General features: G+C 42.5%; 2 protein-coding genes across 6 annotated transcripts in view; both read right to left on the bottom strand.

The window, feature by feature from the left end:
- Positions 1-821: 821 nt before the first annotated feature.
- NAA20 (N-alpha-acetyltransferase 20, NatB catalytic subunit) lies at positions 822-7,652 on the bottom strand. Its single transcript, XM_077814152.1, has 6 exons — positions 7,530-7,652; positions 6,870-6,894; positions 6,230-6,320; positions 4,533-4,668; positions 3,070-3,215; positions 822-1,374 (listed from the first exon to the last, which is right to left on the bottom strand). The coding sequence occupies exons 1-6, from the start codon at positions 7,580-7,582 to the stop codon at positions 1,289-1,291; spliced, it is 537 nt and encodes a 178-aa protein (XP_077670278.1). The 5' UTR covers positions 7,583-7,652; the 3' UTR covers positions 822-1,288.
- Positions 7,653-11,401: 3,749 nt separating this feature from the next.
- Positions 11,402-20,239, bottom strand: part of RIN2 (Ras and Rab interactor 2) — a 105,076-nt gene continuing 96,238 nt past the window's right edge. For all 5 annotated transcript variants that reach the window (XM_077814147.1, XM_077814145.1, XM_077814149.1 and 2 more), the window contains 2 exons: positions 18,094-18,257; positions 11,402-13,315 (listed from right to left, as the gene is read on the bottom strand). In XM_077814147.1, coding sequence (XP_077670273.1) covers positions 12,995-13,315; positions 18,094-18,257 — 485 coding nt within the window. In that variant the 3' untranslated portion in view covers positions 11,402-12,994. The remainder of the gene's footprint in view (positions 13,316-18,093; positions 18,258-20,239) is intronic.

The raw sequence follows: 20,239 nt of genomic DNA, 5'->3' as shown, positions 1-20,239 counted from the left end.
TGCTCCTGCTCACTTCTTATTCCCGCCTCTCACTAAACAGCAAAGCACAGCTACATAGTATGGGAATCCTCATCTTAGAACAAATCACTCCTGCAGCACACCAGCCAAAAACACTTTGTGAGGTTCATATGATTAAGATTTTAGCCAAGGCCTGCATCTGCCTCCCACTTCAGCAACAGAAACTGCCAAACACATATTGCCCTACTGCTCTGCTTTCCACTAGCTTCCTATGGCATGCAAGCCTTTGGACCTAGCTAAAATTACCTGAGGAATCCCAACTGATCATGACTATCCACAGCAAGCTGTGTTCTGATGGAACCACAGACCTGTTAACCACATGAGGGAGATGTTCTAGAGCTTTCAACTGAAACTCAGTCCCTGAAAACATTAGAGCACCCACACAAAGCTTCTGTCAGTTGTTTAACTTTCCATCAATTACAAATCTGTAAGGAGGAACTGTTAAAAGTACTGCTCCGCCGCTGAGCACAGTATTAAAATAACAACTAGACTGTAGCCTGAAGTTTTCGTTTTTGAGTAAAGGACTTGCTACTCTAGCTTGGTAACAAATGGCGCCACCTTTTCTGATCTCAGGACTTCTACAGGCCAAGAGAATCTGTTTTCTGTAAAGAGCGAATACATTGCTGACTTACCTCCAATAATACTGTACAGTACACACACAGAACTGAATTGGCCTAATCAATAACTGATGCACAATATCCCACTTTCTGCCAAAGCTGATTTTTAAATGAGAAAACTAATTAAGGAAGGCTACAACAAAACATGTGAACATGACATAAAATAGTGTGAGAGAAAGCCATGGATCAACTTTACACAAACCAGTATCACACTGAATTTGTATTTTATTATGCACTTCATCTTTTTCATATCTACCCTTAGAGCTTCAACTGTTAGAACAAAAAAGAACATTTGCAGCTGTGATTCTCAGGCCCAGTAGGAGGAAGTAGTGATATTTTCCATCACTGAGTTTTAATATGTGGTATAAAACATGATGGTGGAATGTTTAAACTTGTCTGCTTTTTTATAAACAACAAGGGGAAATCAAAATATAAACAATTAACTGTACACTTCCTACTGTTTCTTTTGGGGCTTTATGAAAAGTAAAAACTGAGCCTAAACTCCTTTTTTTAAGACTGTGCCTTCTTCCTCCTCATCTATCCGAGATCTTTTCTGTTACCTTAAAAAAAAGAAAAACATTTGATGCTCTTTGCGCTCTAAATTGTCCATAAACATTATTTTTGGTAAATTGCCTGAGAACCACAGCTTAGAGTTATTCAATGTCTTCAGGTCTCACAGGATGAGGTAATGGTATAATTGATTTCTTCTCTGAATCTCTGGAAAGCGCTTTCCTCATATCTGTTGACAAACACAAATGTTACTACTACAAGACAGACAACATTACACAAGCCCATGTTAAGTGAATGTTCTTGTAGATTAGAATAAAAAAGCTCATCTTTTATGAGAAATTCCAATACTATAAGACTGCTACAAAAAAATACAATTAGATGCAAAAATATTAGCTTTAATGCAATATTAAAGTCAAAATAGTAAACACTGGATGTAAGGTTGCTCCAAGAATGTGAGCCGCCACCTCCTTTGTATTTTACGGTATACTTTAATAAAATCATTACCTATATTTACATGTAACAAAGCAGGAACAAAAACAACATGTGCAAAGCAGCCAAGTAAAACTTCCGGGAGCAAACAAAGATAATATTCAAACTGAGTGCTTGCATCACTATACTTGAGCTATCATCAATGTGGGTTTTTGTTTTTTAATAGAAAAGAATATCCAGGGCTCCATTGCCTGAGGAACCGACAAGCATCAGCAGCAGAATACATCATTAACAGGTGCATTCACAGAACCGTTCCAAGGCACGCATTTATCGTTGCCTGACTTTAAACATTCACAATTTTAAGATCAGGGTGTCTGCGAAAAGCAAGGCTTCAAAGGGTTACCAGCATCTGCTAGTGAGAGGCCAAACAAAATATGAATGGCTGGCTTAGCCCCCACCCCCCGAATAGAACTAGTAAAAAGCCCAGCCCTCTCCATTCCCAGCTGGAAAGGAGCTGGTTCCCAGGTTCAGGGCTTTCATATCAGCTACTGGGTGTTTGAAAGTTGGGAGTGTCAGGTGCTCTCCTGTCCCAACTTCTTTTGGGTCCTCTTCCCCTGTGAATTGCTATTCCTTACATCTGTTGCTCATTACAGCTTTCCCAAGCAGAGTGAAATTAACACAAGTTCTGGTCAGCTTCAGCAGCTGTCCATATGTTTCTGAATAGTAACCCTAAAAAGGACAGGGATCATGTCAATATCACGCTTCAGCTGCTTGGAAAAGCTGTAAGTGGCATTAGCAGTGCTCAGGCAGCATGTGTCTGTCTCAGGAAGACAGCACCGCATTCATTTACATTTGGAAGGTTATCTTCACAACCACTTGACACAACAAGTTCACATTCTGCAGAAACTGAAGACTAAGGACTCATCCTGAACCAGGGAAAGCGTTCTGCTTGTCACTGATGATTAAGTGAATGGATTTTTCAATCCCCGCAGAAATACTCAACCAATTTTGCTGCTGTTTATAAAATAAATTCACTTTTGCGGTGAGGCAAAGTGTCAATAATTTCAGCCCAAGATGAATTTGCTAGATAAAGTTCTGTGCATATGAAAAGAGAGATTAGAACAGGAACTGCATTTTAACCATCGTTATAGAAGGCACTGCTTGTACTTGTTATAATGGCAAAATCGTTTTGGTAGTTTAAACAAGTTATCTATTGGAATAAAGGAGTAAGTATCAATTAATAATGAGGACCATTCAAAACAGAAGTATTGTTAATACAATAAATAGCACAAAGTATAACTTGCTGAAAATCAAATTCTGTAATTGAAGTGTAATTTCCAGTCCAATTTGTTCTTTAAAGAGCTATCCAAAGGTATATATGTGTGTACTTGATAAGCAACTGTCTGAGTTTTCTTTACTTTTTCGAAAATAAAGCTAACAACCCTGGAGCTTTCCACGTATGTGGTGATTTGCTCTTACGGAACCAAGTACTTACCATAGGCATCTTCGTCAGGCTCCCCATTGCTAGCTGAGTAGTACTCTAGTACTGTCCTGTAGACACTGTAGCCCAGTTGCTTGTACATATTTACTGCAACCTGATTCGACACTCTTACAAAGAGATCCACAAAAAACCCACCCTTTCTTTGTGAAGGGGAAAAAAAAAAAAAAAAAACAATGAGGAAGAGCAAAAGAATACATTTCATAATATGATGAATCTACTGCCAATAATCAAAGAGAAGAGAAACAAATTCTTTCAAAGATTCTGCACAGAATACATCCTATTCAGTGATGATAAAAGGTGTGTTTTTTATTTGTATTACAGGCAGATGTATTTTTCTGAGGTACAACTGAGGAGTCTAGCCACACGAACAATCTCAGGCTTTCACACAATGCACAACTCTGCAGAGTTGAGTTGTGTACAAGTGACCAAAGAAACACTGGGTGAGTTATTTGATATATTTTGCACTCCAGAAGGAGAGAGGGAGCAGATTTTTTTATCCATTCATTTAAAGACCTACATAAATAACTTTCCCTGCTAGCCTCATCTCTCAAACAAGAAAGGGGAGAGTCCTGTACACTAGAAATGAGCCTTAGTCATCCATGTAATTATTTTCTGTATTTCTATTGCCGACTGCAGCTCTGCAAAAAAATGTAGTTTTACCTTTCCCCTTGCATTATGTATATTTATCCTAGACAGTGGTTATCTGATCTATCGCTAAGCTGTGTCGTGATCATTTTGTAGAGATTTTAAGCGAAAGATCACACTATCTGCTCTTAAAAAAAGACTCCAGTGTTTTCAGATCACATCAGTGGGAAACAATCTCATTCCCAATACACACGCAAAACAAAACTGTGAGCAGTAAACTCAGCAGCCTCACAGATTTCATCTGTTTCTCTACTTCTCTCATATAGTCAGCTCTTTGAGGCAGGGACAGTTCCCACCCTGTCTGCACACAGTGTTGTGGGCACCACAGGAAAAAGAGTTGACTCTTTGTGAAAGGAATCTTCTCTCTGCCCCAGACAAGAAATTTTTACAGGGACCTGGAGTTTCTTCCCTCTCATCCCCACAAATAGGCTTTCACAACAGCTAAGAGAAAAGGAGTACTTAGAGACTAACCAATTTATTTGAGCATAAGCTTTCATGAGCTACAGCTCACTTCATCAGATGCATGCATCTGATGAAGTGATCTGTAGCTCACGAAAGCTTATGCTCAAATAAATTGGTTAGTCTCTAAGGTGCCACAAGTACTCCTTTTCTTTTTGCGAATACAGACTAACACGGCTGCCACTCGGAAACAACAGCTAAGAAATGTCTTAATATTTGCCAGCTATCATTTAAACCTCGCGCTTTGTAACCACTGGGAATTATAATCAGAACATCACATGTTCAGTGGACAAGCAAGGTCAGTTTTCTGGGACACAAGAAAAAGTTACTTAGAATTTGTACATGGTGCTCACCTTTCTGAAATTTCCTCCAGTAACTCCATCAACTTAGCGGCCAAACCCAGCCGGCGGAACTCGGGCGCAACAGAGAGAGCAGTGACATGCCCATGCCACTCCTCCCTGGCCACGGAGCCTTCAGCTTTACCCATTACTGCAAATGGAAGGAGCACTTAACTAGCACGCTGGAATTAACGTACCCCATCCCCACAGCGATGTCCCCGCAAAGGAAAGCCTCAGATTTATTTCAAACTGCTTTCTAAGCCAAAATGTTTTAGTGATCCTGTGAAGACTGCAGTAGTGGTGTTTCACAATGATAGAATGAAATGGTTTTACTATAGTTAACTGCACAAGCCTCATTTGGACGGTACAGGGGACAGGCAACGTAAAAAAAAACAAAAAACAATCACATTTCCATTGGAAAATTGTGTACTTCTGACTGTTACTAGTAACCCTAATCACCAAGGCCCTGGTCCTTCACATTGTCTGTGGGTAGAGCTCCTCGCAAGATCAGGTCGTTAGAACACTAGAACTGAAAGACATTAGAGAAATTGGGAAAACTGCTTTCCTGTAACTCTGCTCCTCTCCAGATACCATCCTGCAAGACTCTCATGCTTGACTTTCAGCTAAGCTTATTGCTTCTGTCTTTGAAGCATAAATTTCAAGTGATACATTTTATGGTGAGACTTTGATAAGTGTTCAATCAGTCCTCTGGACTGTTATAGTCAAGGGACAGTAGTTGGAAGCCCAAAGACCCCCTGAAGCGGAGACTAGCCAGTCATGTCCCTGGCCAATATTGCTGCTGTTAGGGGTCAAAAACCTTTAGAGCATGGGGAATTTTGCCAGTCTGACACCAGAAAGCCAAGACTCCAGGAGAGTGAATTCTGCACAGATGGGGTCATTAGAGAAAAATGTGTCTCTCTGTTTTTTTCAATGTCTTTACTTAATGTGATTGACAGCACTTTGTGCCTGACCAGCTTTGCTTTACGAAGGGTCATTTCTGCTTCCTGTCTCATGCACTACCATAATGACATTACTCACTCTCACTGCTATGTAAGGAACTGAATAAAGTGAAGCAGAAGCAGGTGGGCATGTATACAGGAAAAGGGAGGGGCGGAAGAGGCAGGCCTGAGCATGTTAGGTAGTGTTGCTCTCAGACCCTCCCACAAGCCTCTTATAAATGCAGTAGGGGAGCAGAAAAACAGTTTTAAGGAACTAACCAAAAAAACCCCAACTCTTTCTATTAGGAGGGCGCTCTGAGAAATCTGAATGTGCTGAAATTAGTTAATTTAAAAAAATAAATCCAGTTGACTGTGTCCTCTTAAAGGCAAGAGTGTGAACAAAAGGCTAACATTTCCCCTCACATGCAAGCAGAAGGATGGTAGGCCAAGGTCCAGTGCAATGACAAAGGCCCTGATATTGCAAAGACTTACACAAATGAAACATTAAGCATGTGTCTTGCTAGAGCTCAGCATTAGTCCTGCGTCACTGCCACACAAGGACCACCACCACAAAACATGACTGCATAATTTATGAAATGCCCTTCAACATCTCTGAGGTGGTGTTAGCAGTAAATGCTCCAGTTTGGTGTGAATATTAAAAAACAGGAAGTGAACTGAAATCTGATTTATAGCCCCTAAGTATTAAAATGCAATAGAATCTTAAATGGTTAAAAATTATAAGCTGTCACACTAAGTGTACAATACTCCACTTACTGTAACCCATTAGCTCTCCACCTGGTGCTTCTGCAACAATAAAATACTCTGGCCAGTGAGCCAGATACTGTAGGTAAAAAGGTATCCCATACTACAGAGTTCTTGTTAAGAAGTATACAACTAATTGACAATACTACTTTCTTCAGTACACAATGCTGGACTGAATATGGCTTGCCACAGAACAGCACTAAAATGACATGCACTGAACAGCACGTGCTGTCTGCTGAGTCTCTTAACTCCACCGGTTGCATTTATACCTTCCTTTTATCAATATATTGGATGGCCAGCTTTCTACTCAGACAAAGTAGATTCCTATGTCTGGGTCTCCCCCCCAGGATTTTAAGAGAAGAGTAGGGATAAGCCAGCAAATAGTCTACGTGAGAGCAACATAAAACAAAATGGTTTTAAATATGGTTTTAAAGGTTAGGCTGGCTTGCAGGAGGGAAATGTAAGGCTCTGAGGAACGCCTACATATTATTGTAAATTAATTTACCTAATTTGGATAAATTTAGTAAAGACCATATTACAGTTTTGGGTACATTAGATGTGTGTAGTAACAAGAACTATAATAATGGGAAGAAACAAAGCTGCTGATACCAACATTGTATGTACAGTAAAATGAAAACTTTAATAAGGATACAGTCTCTGTAAGTGGATCCAAATTACTGTAAAAAAATAAAAACAGATTAAACTTTAAAAAGGTTTACAAAGTATATTTCTCGTGGAATATTTATCTGGTTAGGTTTTACTTCCAAACAACACACTTCCAAGAGAAAAGGAGGACTTGTGGCACCTTAGAGACGAACCCATTTATTTGAGCATGAGCTTTCCTGAGCTATAGCCCACTTCATCCGATGTAGTGAGCTGTAGCTCAGGAAAGCTGATGCTCAAATAAATGGGTTCGTCTCTAAGGTGCCACAAGTCCTCCTGCTCTTTTTTCTTCTGTGGACTGTCCCTTCTCGTACAGGCCAGTGTCCACCAGCCTCACTCCGGGAGCCAGCTCATAAAGGGACATGTCGGCGGCTCACTCTCTGTTCTGCAGACAGATTTCCCACGGCGGCTGGGAAACCCACCTCTGGCGGCGGCGGGGGCTCTGCCGGGACCGAGCGGCTCGGCACGGAGCCGGGGGAGGCGGCAGGCTCAGAACCGCGAGTGCGCTGCCGCGGGTGAGGAAGGGTCGGGCCCGGCGGAGTCCCACCGGGCAGGGGCAGCTCCCATCCCCCCCTCTACCAACACCGAACCCGCTCCCGCGCCGGACCAAGGCCCCCCCGAGCGCGCGGCCGGGGCGGGAGCCGCTCACATGTTGTTGAAACGGAAGAGGTCGTCGCAGGTGAAGGCCCGGAGCGAGGTCATGGTACCGCCCCACCCGGCCAGGCGCCGACCCGGAACTGCTGCCTCTGACCCCGCCCGGGCGGGCTCACTTCCGTCCTCCTGGGGTTGCTTAGCAACACCCTGTGCCTGCGAGCCGCTGAGAAGCCGGCGCCCCATTGGCCGAGATAGACCCCGCCCCCCTCTGAAATTTCAGCGCCTGGCGCCGCGCGCGCGGGGTAGGGGGCCGCGCCCTCCCCTCCGAGGCGCCGGCCAGCGCCCTGGACAGGGCGGGGTCACAGCCCCCCTCCGCGCCGGCCCGGCAGCCGGACCTCGCGCGGGCAGCCCGGGGGCGGGGGCGGGGGCGGGCTGCGAACCCCGGCAGCGCGAGGAAGGTTAAAACGGTCACGCTGAGACCGGAGAAAGGAGGGAGGGATAGCTCAGGGGTTTGAGCATGGGCCTGCTAAACCCAGGCTTGTGAGCTCAAGCCTTGAGGGGGCCATTTAGGGAGCTGGGGCAAAAATTGGGGATTGGCCCTGCTGTGAGCAGGGGCTTGGACTCGGTGACCTCCTGAGGTCCCTTCCAAGCCCGATAGTCCATGGTCCTCAGGGCACAGATAAAACATTAAATGAAAGCACCTCGCCGTGTGGTGCCAGCGTCGAGCCCTTGTGGCTGAAGTCAGAGGCGGTGGGCGGAGGCGTGAGCTCCAGCACTCGGCCTGAACGGTTGCCGGTTGGGGGCTGTGCTTTTTTTGTAGCACGAGGCTCCACCAAGGAATTACAGACCCGAGCGGGCTGGAAGGGACCTTGGGAAGGGAGCGATCTCTCGCCCTCCTGCGCCAAGGCAGGACCAAGTAAACCAAGACCGGCCCTGGCAGGCGTTTGTCCCACCTGCTCTTAACTCTTCCCCCTCAAGGCAGCAATTCCATAAACGCCGTTGGAAGCCTATTCCAAAGCTTAACGACCCTTATAGGTAAAAAGGGTTTCCGGATATCTAAATTTCCATTCCCTTGATGCAGATTAAGCCCATTACTTTTTGTCCTACTTCCAGTGGAGTTAGAGAACAACGGATCACGGCCCTCAAGGTATTTGAAGACTGGTATTAGGACCCCCTGCTCCCTCTGTCTTTTCTTCTCCGGCCTAAACATGCCCAGTAGCTATTTTTAAAAACCCTTTCCTGATAGATCAGGTTTTCTAAACCTTTTATCACTTTTGTTGTTCTCCTCTGGACACACTCCAATTTGTCCACATCCTTCCTGAAATGTGGTGCCCAGAACTGCACACCGTACTCCAGCTGGGGCCTCACCTGTGCCGAGTAGAGCAGGACAGTTATCTCACATACTACAGACCCGTTAATACACCCCAGAATATTAGCCTTTTCTGCAACCGCATCACATTGTTGACTCATATTCAATTTGAAGCGGTCTTCTAAGGTGTTTAGCTTTATTCACACCTAGGCCCTGGTCGCTTCTCCAACTCAGAAAGGAAAATTGATAGGGACGGCGCTTTCAAAAAATAAGTTATATAACTTCCAAATAATACGTAGTTTAAAACCTTTCCCTGGTTTCATAATATTTCATGGCATGCTCTTTTGTTCCTCCCACAAGACGTGAGCAATTTATTTTTTCTGTAATGTACCCTTTCCAAACCTTTACTAGCATCTGTTTCCTGGCTTTATGAGAAGTGAGAAATGTTTGCCCAGTGAAGAAAATTAGTTAAAAAACATTGTGTTCTAATTGCGTAAGTGTACAGAAGAGTCATCTTGAGGTGGTTAATGCACGTGTCTCCCCCCTCCCACCCCGGCTCCTTTTTTGCCTTCCTGCATTTCACATTTGGAGTTCTGAAGTTATTCAACAGTTTTTCTCTTTTCCTCCCTCCCATATCGTAGCCGTGGAGCCAGTGTCACTCCTGACTTAGCAAGAAATGGTTGAGCAATGAAGTTAGCAGCCCGTTTCACTTGCCTTTTTTTTAAAAATAAGTCACAGCCTCAGACAGGAGGATGGACTAGATCAGGGGTTCTTAACCTTTTTCTTTCAGAGCCCCCCCCATGATATAAAAACTCCATGGCCCACCTGTGCCACAACAACTGCTTTTCTGCATGTAAAAGCCAGAGCCAGCATTAGGGGGCAGCAAACAGGGAAATTGTCTGGGGCCCCATGCCACAGGACCCCGCCGCGAAGCTAAGTTGCTCAGGCTTTGGCTTCAGCCCCATGTGGCAGAGCTCAGAGCCCTGAGCTTCAGCCCTATGCGGTGGGGCTTTGGCTTTCTGCCCTGGGCCACAGCAAGTCTAACACTGGTCCTACTTGGAGGACCCCCTGAAACCTGCTCATAGCCCCCCAGAGGGCCCCGGACCCTTGGTTGAGAACCAATGGACTAGATCAGTGGTCTCCAAACTATTTTGATCACGCACCCCTATAAGTAAAAAATTTTTGAGCATGCACCCCCAATATATGTATAAATTATACTATTATACTATATATTATACTATTATAGTACTATTGTACTAATGTATTATGAAAATTATAAAACATACACAAAAAAAATTAAAAAACGATGAGATAAAGATGAAAAACAATATTAAAATTATTTTATTTTATTTATTAACAGTACAAAAAACCTTTTTGCTCTCACTACAAAAAATTATTATTTTTAGTGAGAGCAATGTGATTGAACATGCTTTATTATTTTTGAAAATCTTGGTTTAACACTTTGTGATACAGCGGGTGCTCAGGGTGGGGTGCGGGGTCTGGGAGGGAGTTAGGGTGTGGGAGGGCACTCAGGGTGGGGGTGCGGGAGGAGGCTCAGGGCTGGGGCAGGCAGGAGGTGCAGAGCACTTACCTGGGGCAGCTCCTGTTTGGTGCAGGGGGTGTGCAGGTGGCTCTACACAGCGCAGCCCCTCCCCCATGGCCACGATTCTGGGAGCCGCAATTCTGGGAGGTGCCCCCCCCTCCCCCCAATGGCAGGCAGGGCCACCCGGAACGCAGGGGCTTTAGGGGCTTCAGGGCCCTGGGCTAAGGGGGCCCCGGGGCCCTGGCCTGCAGCTGTAAAGCCCCTTTTGAAATGTGGCCCTGAGAGCACGGGCTGGAGGACTCAGGAGGAGCAGGGGTAGCCACGCAGCCAGCGGCTGGAGAGAAGCGGCACTTTCCCCTTCAAAGTGCCGCTTCTCTCCGGCCAGCTTTGAAGGGGAAAGTGCCACTTCTTTCCGGCCGCTGGCTGCGCAGCTGCCCCTGCTCCTCCACAGGCCGGAGGACCCCCCTCCTTTTTTTTTTTTCCCCTCCAGTGGTGCTCCTCCTGCTGCACCCCCCAATTGTTCGTCTCGCACACCCCACTTTGGAGACCACTGGACTAGATGACCGCTCGAGGTCCCTTCCAGCCCTGCATTTCTAGGATTTTATCATGGAGTATGACTGACTGGTTCTAGTCCATGGCACCAAGAATTTCAGGTGTTACCTTCAATGTGCATGGTCCTCAAAAGTCAGTGCAGGGCTAAGGCCTAACAAAATGTGCACTGACATTTTATAAATAAGCACTGCTTCCAGTTTATGGAGGAAGACACTGGATGGGGGAATCTAACTTTAGGCTCCTTCATATTGCTGCTGCCTTCCTGTACCATCCAACTCAATCATTTTCTTTGTATTAATTATTCCTAATTTCAATAAAAATGAAAAGCTGCTTTCCTTTAATGAAATCATTCAGCTTCTCCTCACAACTATATTTTATACAGACTAGCAAATACTTCCTGAGCCTTCTCTTACAGCTGGGCTACACACGGATAAACACTATGAGATCTGTATCATAAAATTCTATTGATGAACAAAAATTCAACACGTGGACTGTCTTCAAAATAATCACACAACGCCTGTGGTTATAATATAGTATTACAATGTATTATGTGCAAAACTCATTTATCATTTACAAAATGAAATAAAAACACAAACATGTGCCAACGATTTCAGATATGTGGCAAACCAACATGAAAAAAGGTACAGATCTTATATATACACATCCATACAAGTCCAAGGTCTATGTTCTTGTGACCACCTGTCTTCAATTACACTACTACAAGAATTTAGGGAGAAATCCTGGCTCCGTTAAAGTCAATGGTAAAACGGTCATTGACTTCAATGGTGGCCAGAATTTCAACCACAATATTCAGTATTTTGAACAGGTTTTATAGAACATACACATTCATTTCATTGTACCTTTCTATGTTTAAGGCTTTGACTTTCAGATGTCTTTACAGTTTCTCTCTTGTCTAAAGACAATCTCAGATTCATCAAAAGCTACAACAATCTTTGTTTCAATCAAAAACATGTTTGAGGTTGCTAGTATCAATCTATATAAAATGGTTAGTGTTCTCATCCATTTTATTGGTGCTTTTAATCCTTTGCTAACACAACTAATATGTGGGAGAGTTACCCATCAGCATATCTACAGTACTTTAAACATACAATTGTTCCTTATCAATCTCCTTCACCCATTTTTTGCAAGGAGCCTGAACCAGCAGACTAAACACATTTGATTCCTAGATTAGTTTCTCTACATTCTCTACCTCTTCTCTACATCCATTTATTTCATATCCCCATTCCACACTCTTGTATCTGCTTTTCTAAAACTGCTGTATATAAACAATAGTCTGGATAACAGTACATCAGGTTCATATAAAGGCATCTATGTGGCCAGTGTCAACAATACAAATGGCTTACAGAAACACAACAATCTCAAAACAAAAGTTGCATAAAACCCTCCAGTAACGAGGAAGAGAAAAACCACAGACATTTAATGCGATACTCTAAAACCAGCAAGAGATTTATTTTTGTATATTAAATGTTAAAGTCACATGCATAATTATAGAATACTTTATAGTTAAAAAAATATTTTAAAAACCCACCCTTACAGTTTACCTGCAACTGCTATAAAATTTCTATGAAATACATAAAAACATGGAGTCTTTCTGTAAAAAAAAAAAAAAAAAAAAAATTAGTTTTAGATAGAAAAGGATGCAACCATCCACAAAATTGGGAATTAATTGATGCCCTGCATCGGACAGTCTTGTCACACTTATGCTGGTGAAACTGAGAGTGTACCAGCCAGTGCACCCAAAAGTTTGTCTAGAATACATGTTTAAATCAAAACAACATTTGGCTGAAGGATAAGTATGAGAAACTTAATCTCAACATGCTTACATGGATAGACCTGCAGAGGGCCACAGTGTAACAACTTCTGTGTACCAAGAAACTCAGCTGCATGGGTTGTTCACTCAGACACAGTGGTAGCACACACTGCACAATTGGCCGTAAGTACTGTACGTATACTTTCTATAGGCAGTGCTAAAAGCTGCTGCTTGTGTTCTTACTAGGCATTTAATCTATAGACTTTTGCCTCCTAAAGAAGAAGGCAGCCACGCAAGAGATGTTTTCAACAACGTAACAAGGAACCCGAACAACAAGCATCTGTTCTATAAAGTGGAGTTGTCATCATTGTTCTGGAAAATGGCACCATAAGGATCACTGTTAATGCGCTTGTAGACAAAATGAAAAACCTGGGGTTGGGGACGGCTGTGCAGCTCTGCCTTAATCTTCTGAGGGTAAGTATCTTCTGTTAGCTGCTGCCAGGTATCATCGATAAAAAGAAACAGGCTATAATCTTCTGGGTTGTCCACTTTAAATTTTTCAGCACAGAGCTGACACACATCTTCTGTGGTGATATAAGGTCTTACTAATAAGGTCTTTCCTGTACAGCCACTGTTAACCTCCTGAAATGCAACTCGAAGGTAGTTCTGTAAAGTGAGAAAACAGATAGAAACCAAAAGTCAAATTAAACACCTAAAAAGAAATGTGAAACTGTTCTGCTCAGCCCAGCAGCAGACTGAAAGGTCAACAAGTAAGCAGCAAGCCTCACCACACATTAATTGTGAGAAATATCACACTACATTTCCAAGCTTCCCTGTAAGTGGGGACCATCTTGCTACAAAACTGGTATCCCTTGTGATGAACAATGTGATCTGTAATGTTGGGAAGCAACACACATACACCCGGGGCAGTATGTCCAAAAAATGCTTCTGCTGTGCTAGACTGCAGGATAGAGACTTTCGGAAAGCACCAGAACTGGCTTAACAAATCAGATGAAAACTGAACTCTCCGCCTATTTTAAAAGAAGGAACATTTTTACTTTTCTTTAAGAGGCACAGAAAGACGGTACATGAAGACAATCCACCATGCAATATTTGAATGCATCGATATAATTTTAAGGCAGGAATTCGATCTTTTTTCTCTTTGCAAAGCGACACCCTCTCCCCCAGGCACTACATATAAATGCTAAATACTACAACATAAGAAGAAATAATATTACCTTTTTGCTTTCCAATAAGCATTAGAAAAGTAAAATATGGAAACTGAGAAATAACATCCAAATTTTTAACGCAAGAAAAAATAAGTCTGCTGCAGAGAGTTTCTACAGGAAAAAATGTATCTGGGAGGGGAATTGGAGGAAAGGAAAAAGTCAGAAAGGAGGGGGTAGTATCGAGGAAGAAGAGGTTAGCATTGAGTGAGAACTGCAGATGGGACTTGTGTTTGTGTGAGACTAAATGGAATGAGTCATTAAAGGGGCCAACTCACATGCGAGTTGTGCATTTACATTTTGTAAATGCAAGCTGTTGAAAGCTAAGACAACAATAACACCTGTATAATTTTTAAAAATTCCAATGGAAATACTTTTTCTTAATAATTAAATATTCCCCTGTGGGGTTTGTAGCCCAAACCTTTCAGGCTAGTGACAGTGAATGAGATGACTAGAGTGAACATGACTGTAAATAAAAGCAAAACTATTCTATTTTCATTATCCTATCTGAGTGAATGCAAAAAGTAAATAGCATAAATAGGGAAAAGTAAATTAGCTTTAATTTCTCCTCCAGTTTTTTAATGATTTAATGTGTTACTAACGTGAGTACAGAGAAGTTTTAAACATGCACGATTTGAACCCTGACAGGGTTGCTTTAAGGAGAAGTTAAAACTTGGAAAAGTTCCCCCATAACTCATAACTATCAAGATCACATATATGAGGAGGGTGATTATTTATCCAACATCAACTTAAGGGCTAGTTTGCTTTTCAACTCAGATGAGGGGTGTGTATACCCCAGAATGTGATCAAGCTAACTGGAACCATATTATGTGCAATCAGCCACCATGAATTAATAAAATAGACCACATAGTTAAGGGTTAATTTGAAGCAGGCTTCTAGATACAAGGTCAAAAACTAGCTGGCAGTTTCTGCTAATCAGAATGTTAGGAGGGGACAGACAAGTCAACAGAGACTGAAAACCTTGGTGATTTGAAGACCTTGAGTCTGGGCTACTCTGATATTAGAAGTTTATTGAGAGTTAGGAAAAGTGATGATTTAGTAGGTGTCACTATGATCTGTGTGTTTTGTAGAAGTTAGTTGTAAAAAATTAGCTAATAGAGTACTCTGGAGCATTCCTCTGAAGACATCTTGAACGATGTTTTTCCTGACAACTTTTCTCCCTGGCGGGTGAGCAACGGATCACTGCGATTCTGCTGTTAATTACTCAATACCATTCCAGATGTTAGGTAAATATTTGGGATGTTCTAAACCTATTGCTTATGTCTGTGTGTGCTTAAATCTAATAAACTGCAATGTTAGACAAGGGCACGCTTACTTGCATTTAATTCTTGATCAGACAGAATTGCTGTGTTCCTATTGATTTATTCCTGACACAACCTAGAGCGAAATAGTTAAGTTACCACTGTTGGGGGTTCTGAAAACCCTGGGTAACAGAATCTTTCCAGTGTCCAAAGAGGAACTTTTTGATTAGCGTCAAGGCTGTTGCTGTGCAATGTAAAAATGATGGTGATGAAACTGGCATGTCTTCCTCCAGAAATAGCTGGACCAAGAAAGTATGCAGCAATTCAAATCATCTGGGTCTGGCTTTGCACATCTGTCCATATGGGGATATTTTATTTCAGGAACACAGGATGTGTGAGAAAGGATCTGAAGAATTCTGGCATCTCTAGCAGCTAGCTGAGTGCATGAATTTTGCCAAGCATAGTCTGTCTGGGGTATAATCTTGATGATTCAAGATTCTGTTTTGGAAGAAGCACCCAGAAAGGGAAGCTGTGGTCTCTCTTACACAGTACCAAATCTGTTCTCCAGGCATCCTCACTCAGCACGATTCTCAGTCATGTGACACACCTTGACTCTGAAATCTGGGTGCACAGGAAGAAGGGGTGGCACAGAGTATAGAATTTAGCCCACAGCAGAAGCATTCTGAGATGAAGTCCTCCATGAAAGATGTATTAAGATTAGGACATTTCTTTAGCAAAGCTGCTACAAAAAGTTTGCAATACTCTGGTAGATGGGGAGGGTAGACTCAGGTAGATTGAGATGTCATATAAGCACAGGAAAATTGAGATGTATTTATAAAATGGTTCTCAGCGAGACACGACTATCTCCGTGCAGTGGTCATGGTTAACTGCCTAAGTTAATTAATCCTCCTCCTAAAAAGAGACATCATGCAAGTCTGCTCTTTTCCCCAACTCCCTCATGTTCAACCTCAATCTTTAATTCTTTGCAAGAAAACCACCAGGCAGGCAGAGAGAACATCATAGTTGCCTTGAATGAAATAAGTTTTCACTATCGACTGATGACCTCCTCAGACCTTGATTGTGCAATTCCCACTGGAGAGTCATCATGAACTAGTATGGAAACTTTGGAGACTATGATGTGAATTGTAAATAACTGAAACCAAAGAGTTTTCTATGGATCCACCCTCCACCCACATATTTTAGTCCAGCAGTTGACTTATCTGAGTTGTCTAACTCTGGACTTGAAAAACAATCCTCCCTTAATACAGATGTTGTCCCCAGCTCACCCTTTCTTAGCTGTGTTCGAAGGAAGTAAAACACTTCCTTGTCACTGACAGCTGATAGGATTCTGAATACACCCAGAACACAGGTCTGTACAGACACTTTTCAGAGCAGAACCACACTAAGGTCTTTTATAATGTTTAAACTTTGCACAAGGATTATGGTGTGTTTACAGCCTCTTATACTAGGTTCTCAATACTGCCAATGTCATTACTGCAGTCAGTCTGTTAGCAAGATAGCCTAGAAATTCCAACTGTAATTACAATTTTTATCAATATTTTCAAAACCACTGTACTCAGCAGGAGCTAAGGGTGTGCAATACTTTTGAGTCAAATTTATTTAACAGACTAACTTTAGGCACTCATTTTTTAATTCTTGGCCTTTATTTTCAAATGCAAGAAACATTCAGAGAGAGATGGAACTTTCAGACTTTGAGCAAAATTATTGAAGTTGGGCTTTTATATACAAGGAGAAAAGCAAAATAATGATTGTGTGTTAGTTTTAAACGGATAGACAGACTCAGCCTGGAGAGGAAGGTAGAAAGAAATACCAGTGTAGTTTCTGAGTTTATAGGAATTTGAATAAGTGGCTCACAAATTATAATATAATAAAATTTCCATAAAACACAATTTTAGGCAGGAAATACCTAGTGAAGAGAGGGGATGGAACTGAGAAAGAAACAGCTTTTCTTATTAAAGCTGATCTGAAAGGACAAGTTGTTACTGTAAAACATTCACAAGAAGTTGCAGGATGAGTCCGTCCCAGGCAATAAGTGTGTCTAAGCAACTAAACAAATGATTTTAAAAGTCACTTTGTGACAGAGAGAAATTAGATTTTTACTTAATCTAGCCAACTATTCTGAAGTAACTTGCAAGAATAGTCTGTCTAGACAGTATTTGGGTATACCACGATTTCTGTGAACAACTCTCAGCTCTGCTCTAAAGGGGTGACACAATCCTAATGCTAATATCAGTTATCTTTAGAGGAATCTATTGCCCTACACTTAAAGGGTAGCAAGGAAAGGCAGAAAGACTACTAAATGTCTGCAATTCAGCTCACTATTATAGGCTTCTCAGAAATATAGTGCGCCAGATCCCCAGCTGGCATAAATTGGATTGGCTCCATTATCTTACAGTGAAGCAAACAGAGAAGTGAAACCAAATGAAGATGACGCAGGTTAGCACACTTGTGAGCCTTTATATTGTACAAAGGGGAGGGAAAAATTAAGTTCCTTCACTTAATATGTTTTCTCCAGGCCATTCAGTAATTCAACTTTACAATACGATCCAAGGACTCTCAAAGAAACTAAGTGAGACATTTTGGGTCAGATTCTGGAGTGAAAACTAACATCTCCTCTCTAGCTGGGGATTCTCCCAGCATGGGGTTGTCTCCAGTAGGCATACAGCTTGTGTAACAGGTTCCCGTACTACTCCTTTATACTGGGGAATATGGTGGGGAATGACAGAGGAGGTGGCCTGAAGGGCTACTGCCCGCTGCTGTAGGTTAGAGCAACCTCTAGGCTGCTCTAAGCTGTGCCACGGCCAAGGCAGAGCTGGACAAGAATCAGGGAGCCATAACCATTTTCCTCATGGCCAAATTAACTGTTGCACCGAAGAGATCATAGCTGCAACAGAGAATCTGGCCCTTTATTTCTCTCACAAGCCATATGCAGTACCTGAAAATCATCAACTGAAGGAATTGTTCGGTTAGTTGTCCTCCTCTTATGCCACTGCCGAAGAGTATCTCTGGCTTCTGAACTCAGCAATCGGGCTGCTTGTTCTTCCTGGAAATTCTTGATCAAAGAAAGTGCTCCATACGCGCTTGTCAAGTAATAGCCTCCTGTGAAGTAGTGCAAGAGAAGAGATTTTCAGAATATTCAGGAATATGAAATCAGTCAGCCCTGCTGATATAGCAGGGGAAAAACTATAATCAGAATACCATAAAATTCTTTATACTATTTCCAAAGTAGTCATATTCTGGTTAAAGAAAAAAAAACAAACCGCAGTGGGCCTGTTATCCTATATGAACATTCTTAACAATGTAACCAGATAACACTTTTATTAACACTAGTGGAAAACACAAATTCATCTGTTGAAATCAGTCTATCCACCCATCCATCCATGTAGTCTGCAGTAATGGATTTGGTTAATGTGTTGGCTGATTAGAATTGCTCTGTACCGGGGTGGCCAAACCATGGCTTGTGAGCTACATGCCCCTCTTTTACAGTTCAAGTCCAGCTCGCAGAGCTCCCTACACCCCCCTGCCACACACACACATTCTCCACCTACCAGACTGGGACGGGGGGAGGTTGGGACCTCTGCCTTGTAGCACAGTGGTGGGGTAGGGGCTTCTGCCAAGCAAGGAGGGGGGGTTTCGGGGCTTCAGCCCCATGGGGCACACCTTCCAGGGCAGGAGTGGGGCTGAAGCCCCAAGCCCCGGCAGGCGTGCCTCGGTTCTCAAAACTTCTGAAGATTGTCATATGTGGCTTGGGGGGTCAGTAAGTTTGGCCACCCCTGCTCTTTACCCGTGTTTCTCAGTTTTATAGACACTGCATGTTATGAAGTGATGGGACATTTATATCACTAGGCGCAGCAGTACTGTGCATAGTTACTTTTAAAAAAAAAAAACCCGACACATAAGCAATGCTCCTTTTTTTCTGAGCATTTGCACTATGCTCTTTGAAGTTGGATATTATTTTCCCTTAATCTGAACACCCCATTTTCAAATAGTGTTTTTTTTCCCCTCCTGAGTTTTGGGTAGAGGTAAAATTAACAGGCTGGTTTTTAAAACAAAAATCTGCAGTTTACAGTACACAGATCTTATGTCAAATTATTGTAATTGCCCTCAAGCAACAGCTGAGAATTTAATTTGTTACACCCAGGAAATATTCCAGAGAGTCTGCTACAATTTGGAGGCTGAGACACAATCCATTCTGTTGGCCAGAAGGCTGGCCCTAGTTTGTGTTTTTTTAAAAGGAATCTCCCATGGCCTCTTTATCTCCTCCGCATCCTCTTGTTTCTGTCTAGCTCAGGAGGTGGTCTCTGGAATCCTCTCTTGCTATTTACTTCATCTTTATTAGGGATTTAAATGAAGCCAAGACAGAATTACAGCAGAAAATGCAAGCCCGAAGTAGTAAAAGTCCCAGAGTGAAGTTGATGGGACTGAGCTCTCTGCAAGTGGGGGACACAGGCACGCCCTGTTTTGTTTTTTTTAAACAAGGCAGTCAAATAGGAGATTTCCACTGAGCTGAAGCTCTAGCCATTCACTGCCATTTAGGGCAACTACTGCCGGCGGCAGTAGTTTCAGGATTATAGTTAGTGTCCTCTTGGCTTTTAGTCTCCAAACAAGTTTCATACATAAAATGTGACAAAACCACTAACCCCACCAAAGTGAACAGTACATTCCTTTTGAACCGCAGAGTCCCAAATCACTAGACGGTTCTTCCTACAAATTATCAGAGCATCTGGTGTTAAAGACAAGAGCCAATCAACTGTGGACTTCTCCTTTTATTGAACTAAAAACAAAACTTCCTGTTAGTTCAGCAGATGTTTCTGCGTTTCAAGCATGTTAATGTTCTCCAGCTTCATACATCAAATGTTTTCCATGATGAGATTTCTAAACAACGTGCTAGAGGAGCTCTATACTCCAACGCAGGGAACAGACAACTGGAGGATCGGAGGAGGCCTGACATAATCCTCTCAAACATGCCAACATCCAACGGGATACAGCAGTTTTGTTCAGTCTAATGAGAGTAGGAAGTCGAATTTTCTTGATGGCAAAAATACATAAATTTAGACTCAAAAGTGACCTTGACCACAGGA

The sequence above is a fragment of the Eretmochelys imbricata genome, chromosome 3 (genome assembly GCF_965152235.1).
Source record: "Eretmochelys imbricata isolate rEreImb1 chromosome 3, rEreImb1.hap1, whole genome shotgun sequence".
NCBI classification, from domain to species: Eukaryota; Metazoa; Chordata; order Testudines; family Cheloniidae; genus Eretmochelys; species Eretmochelys imbricata.
This window is presented reverse-complemented; position numbering and strand designations above follow the sequence as displayed.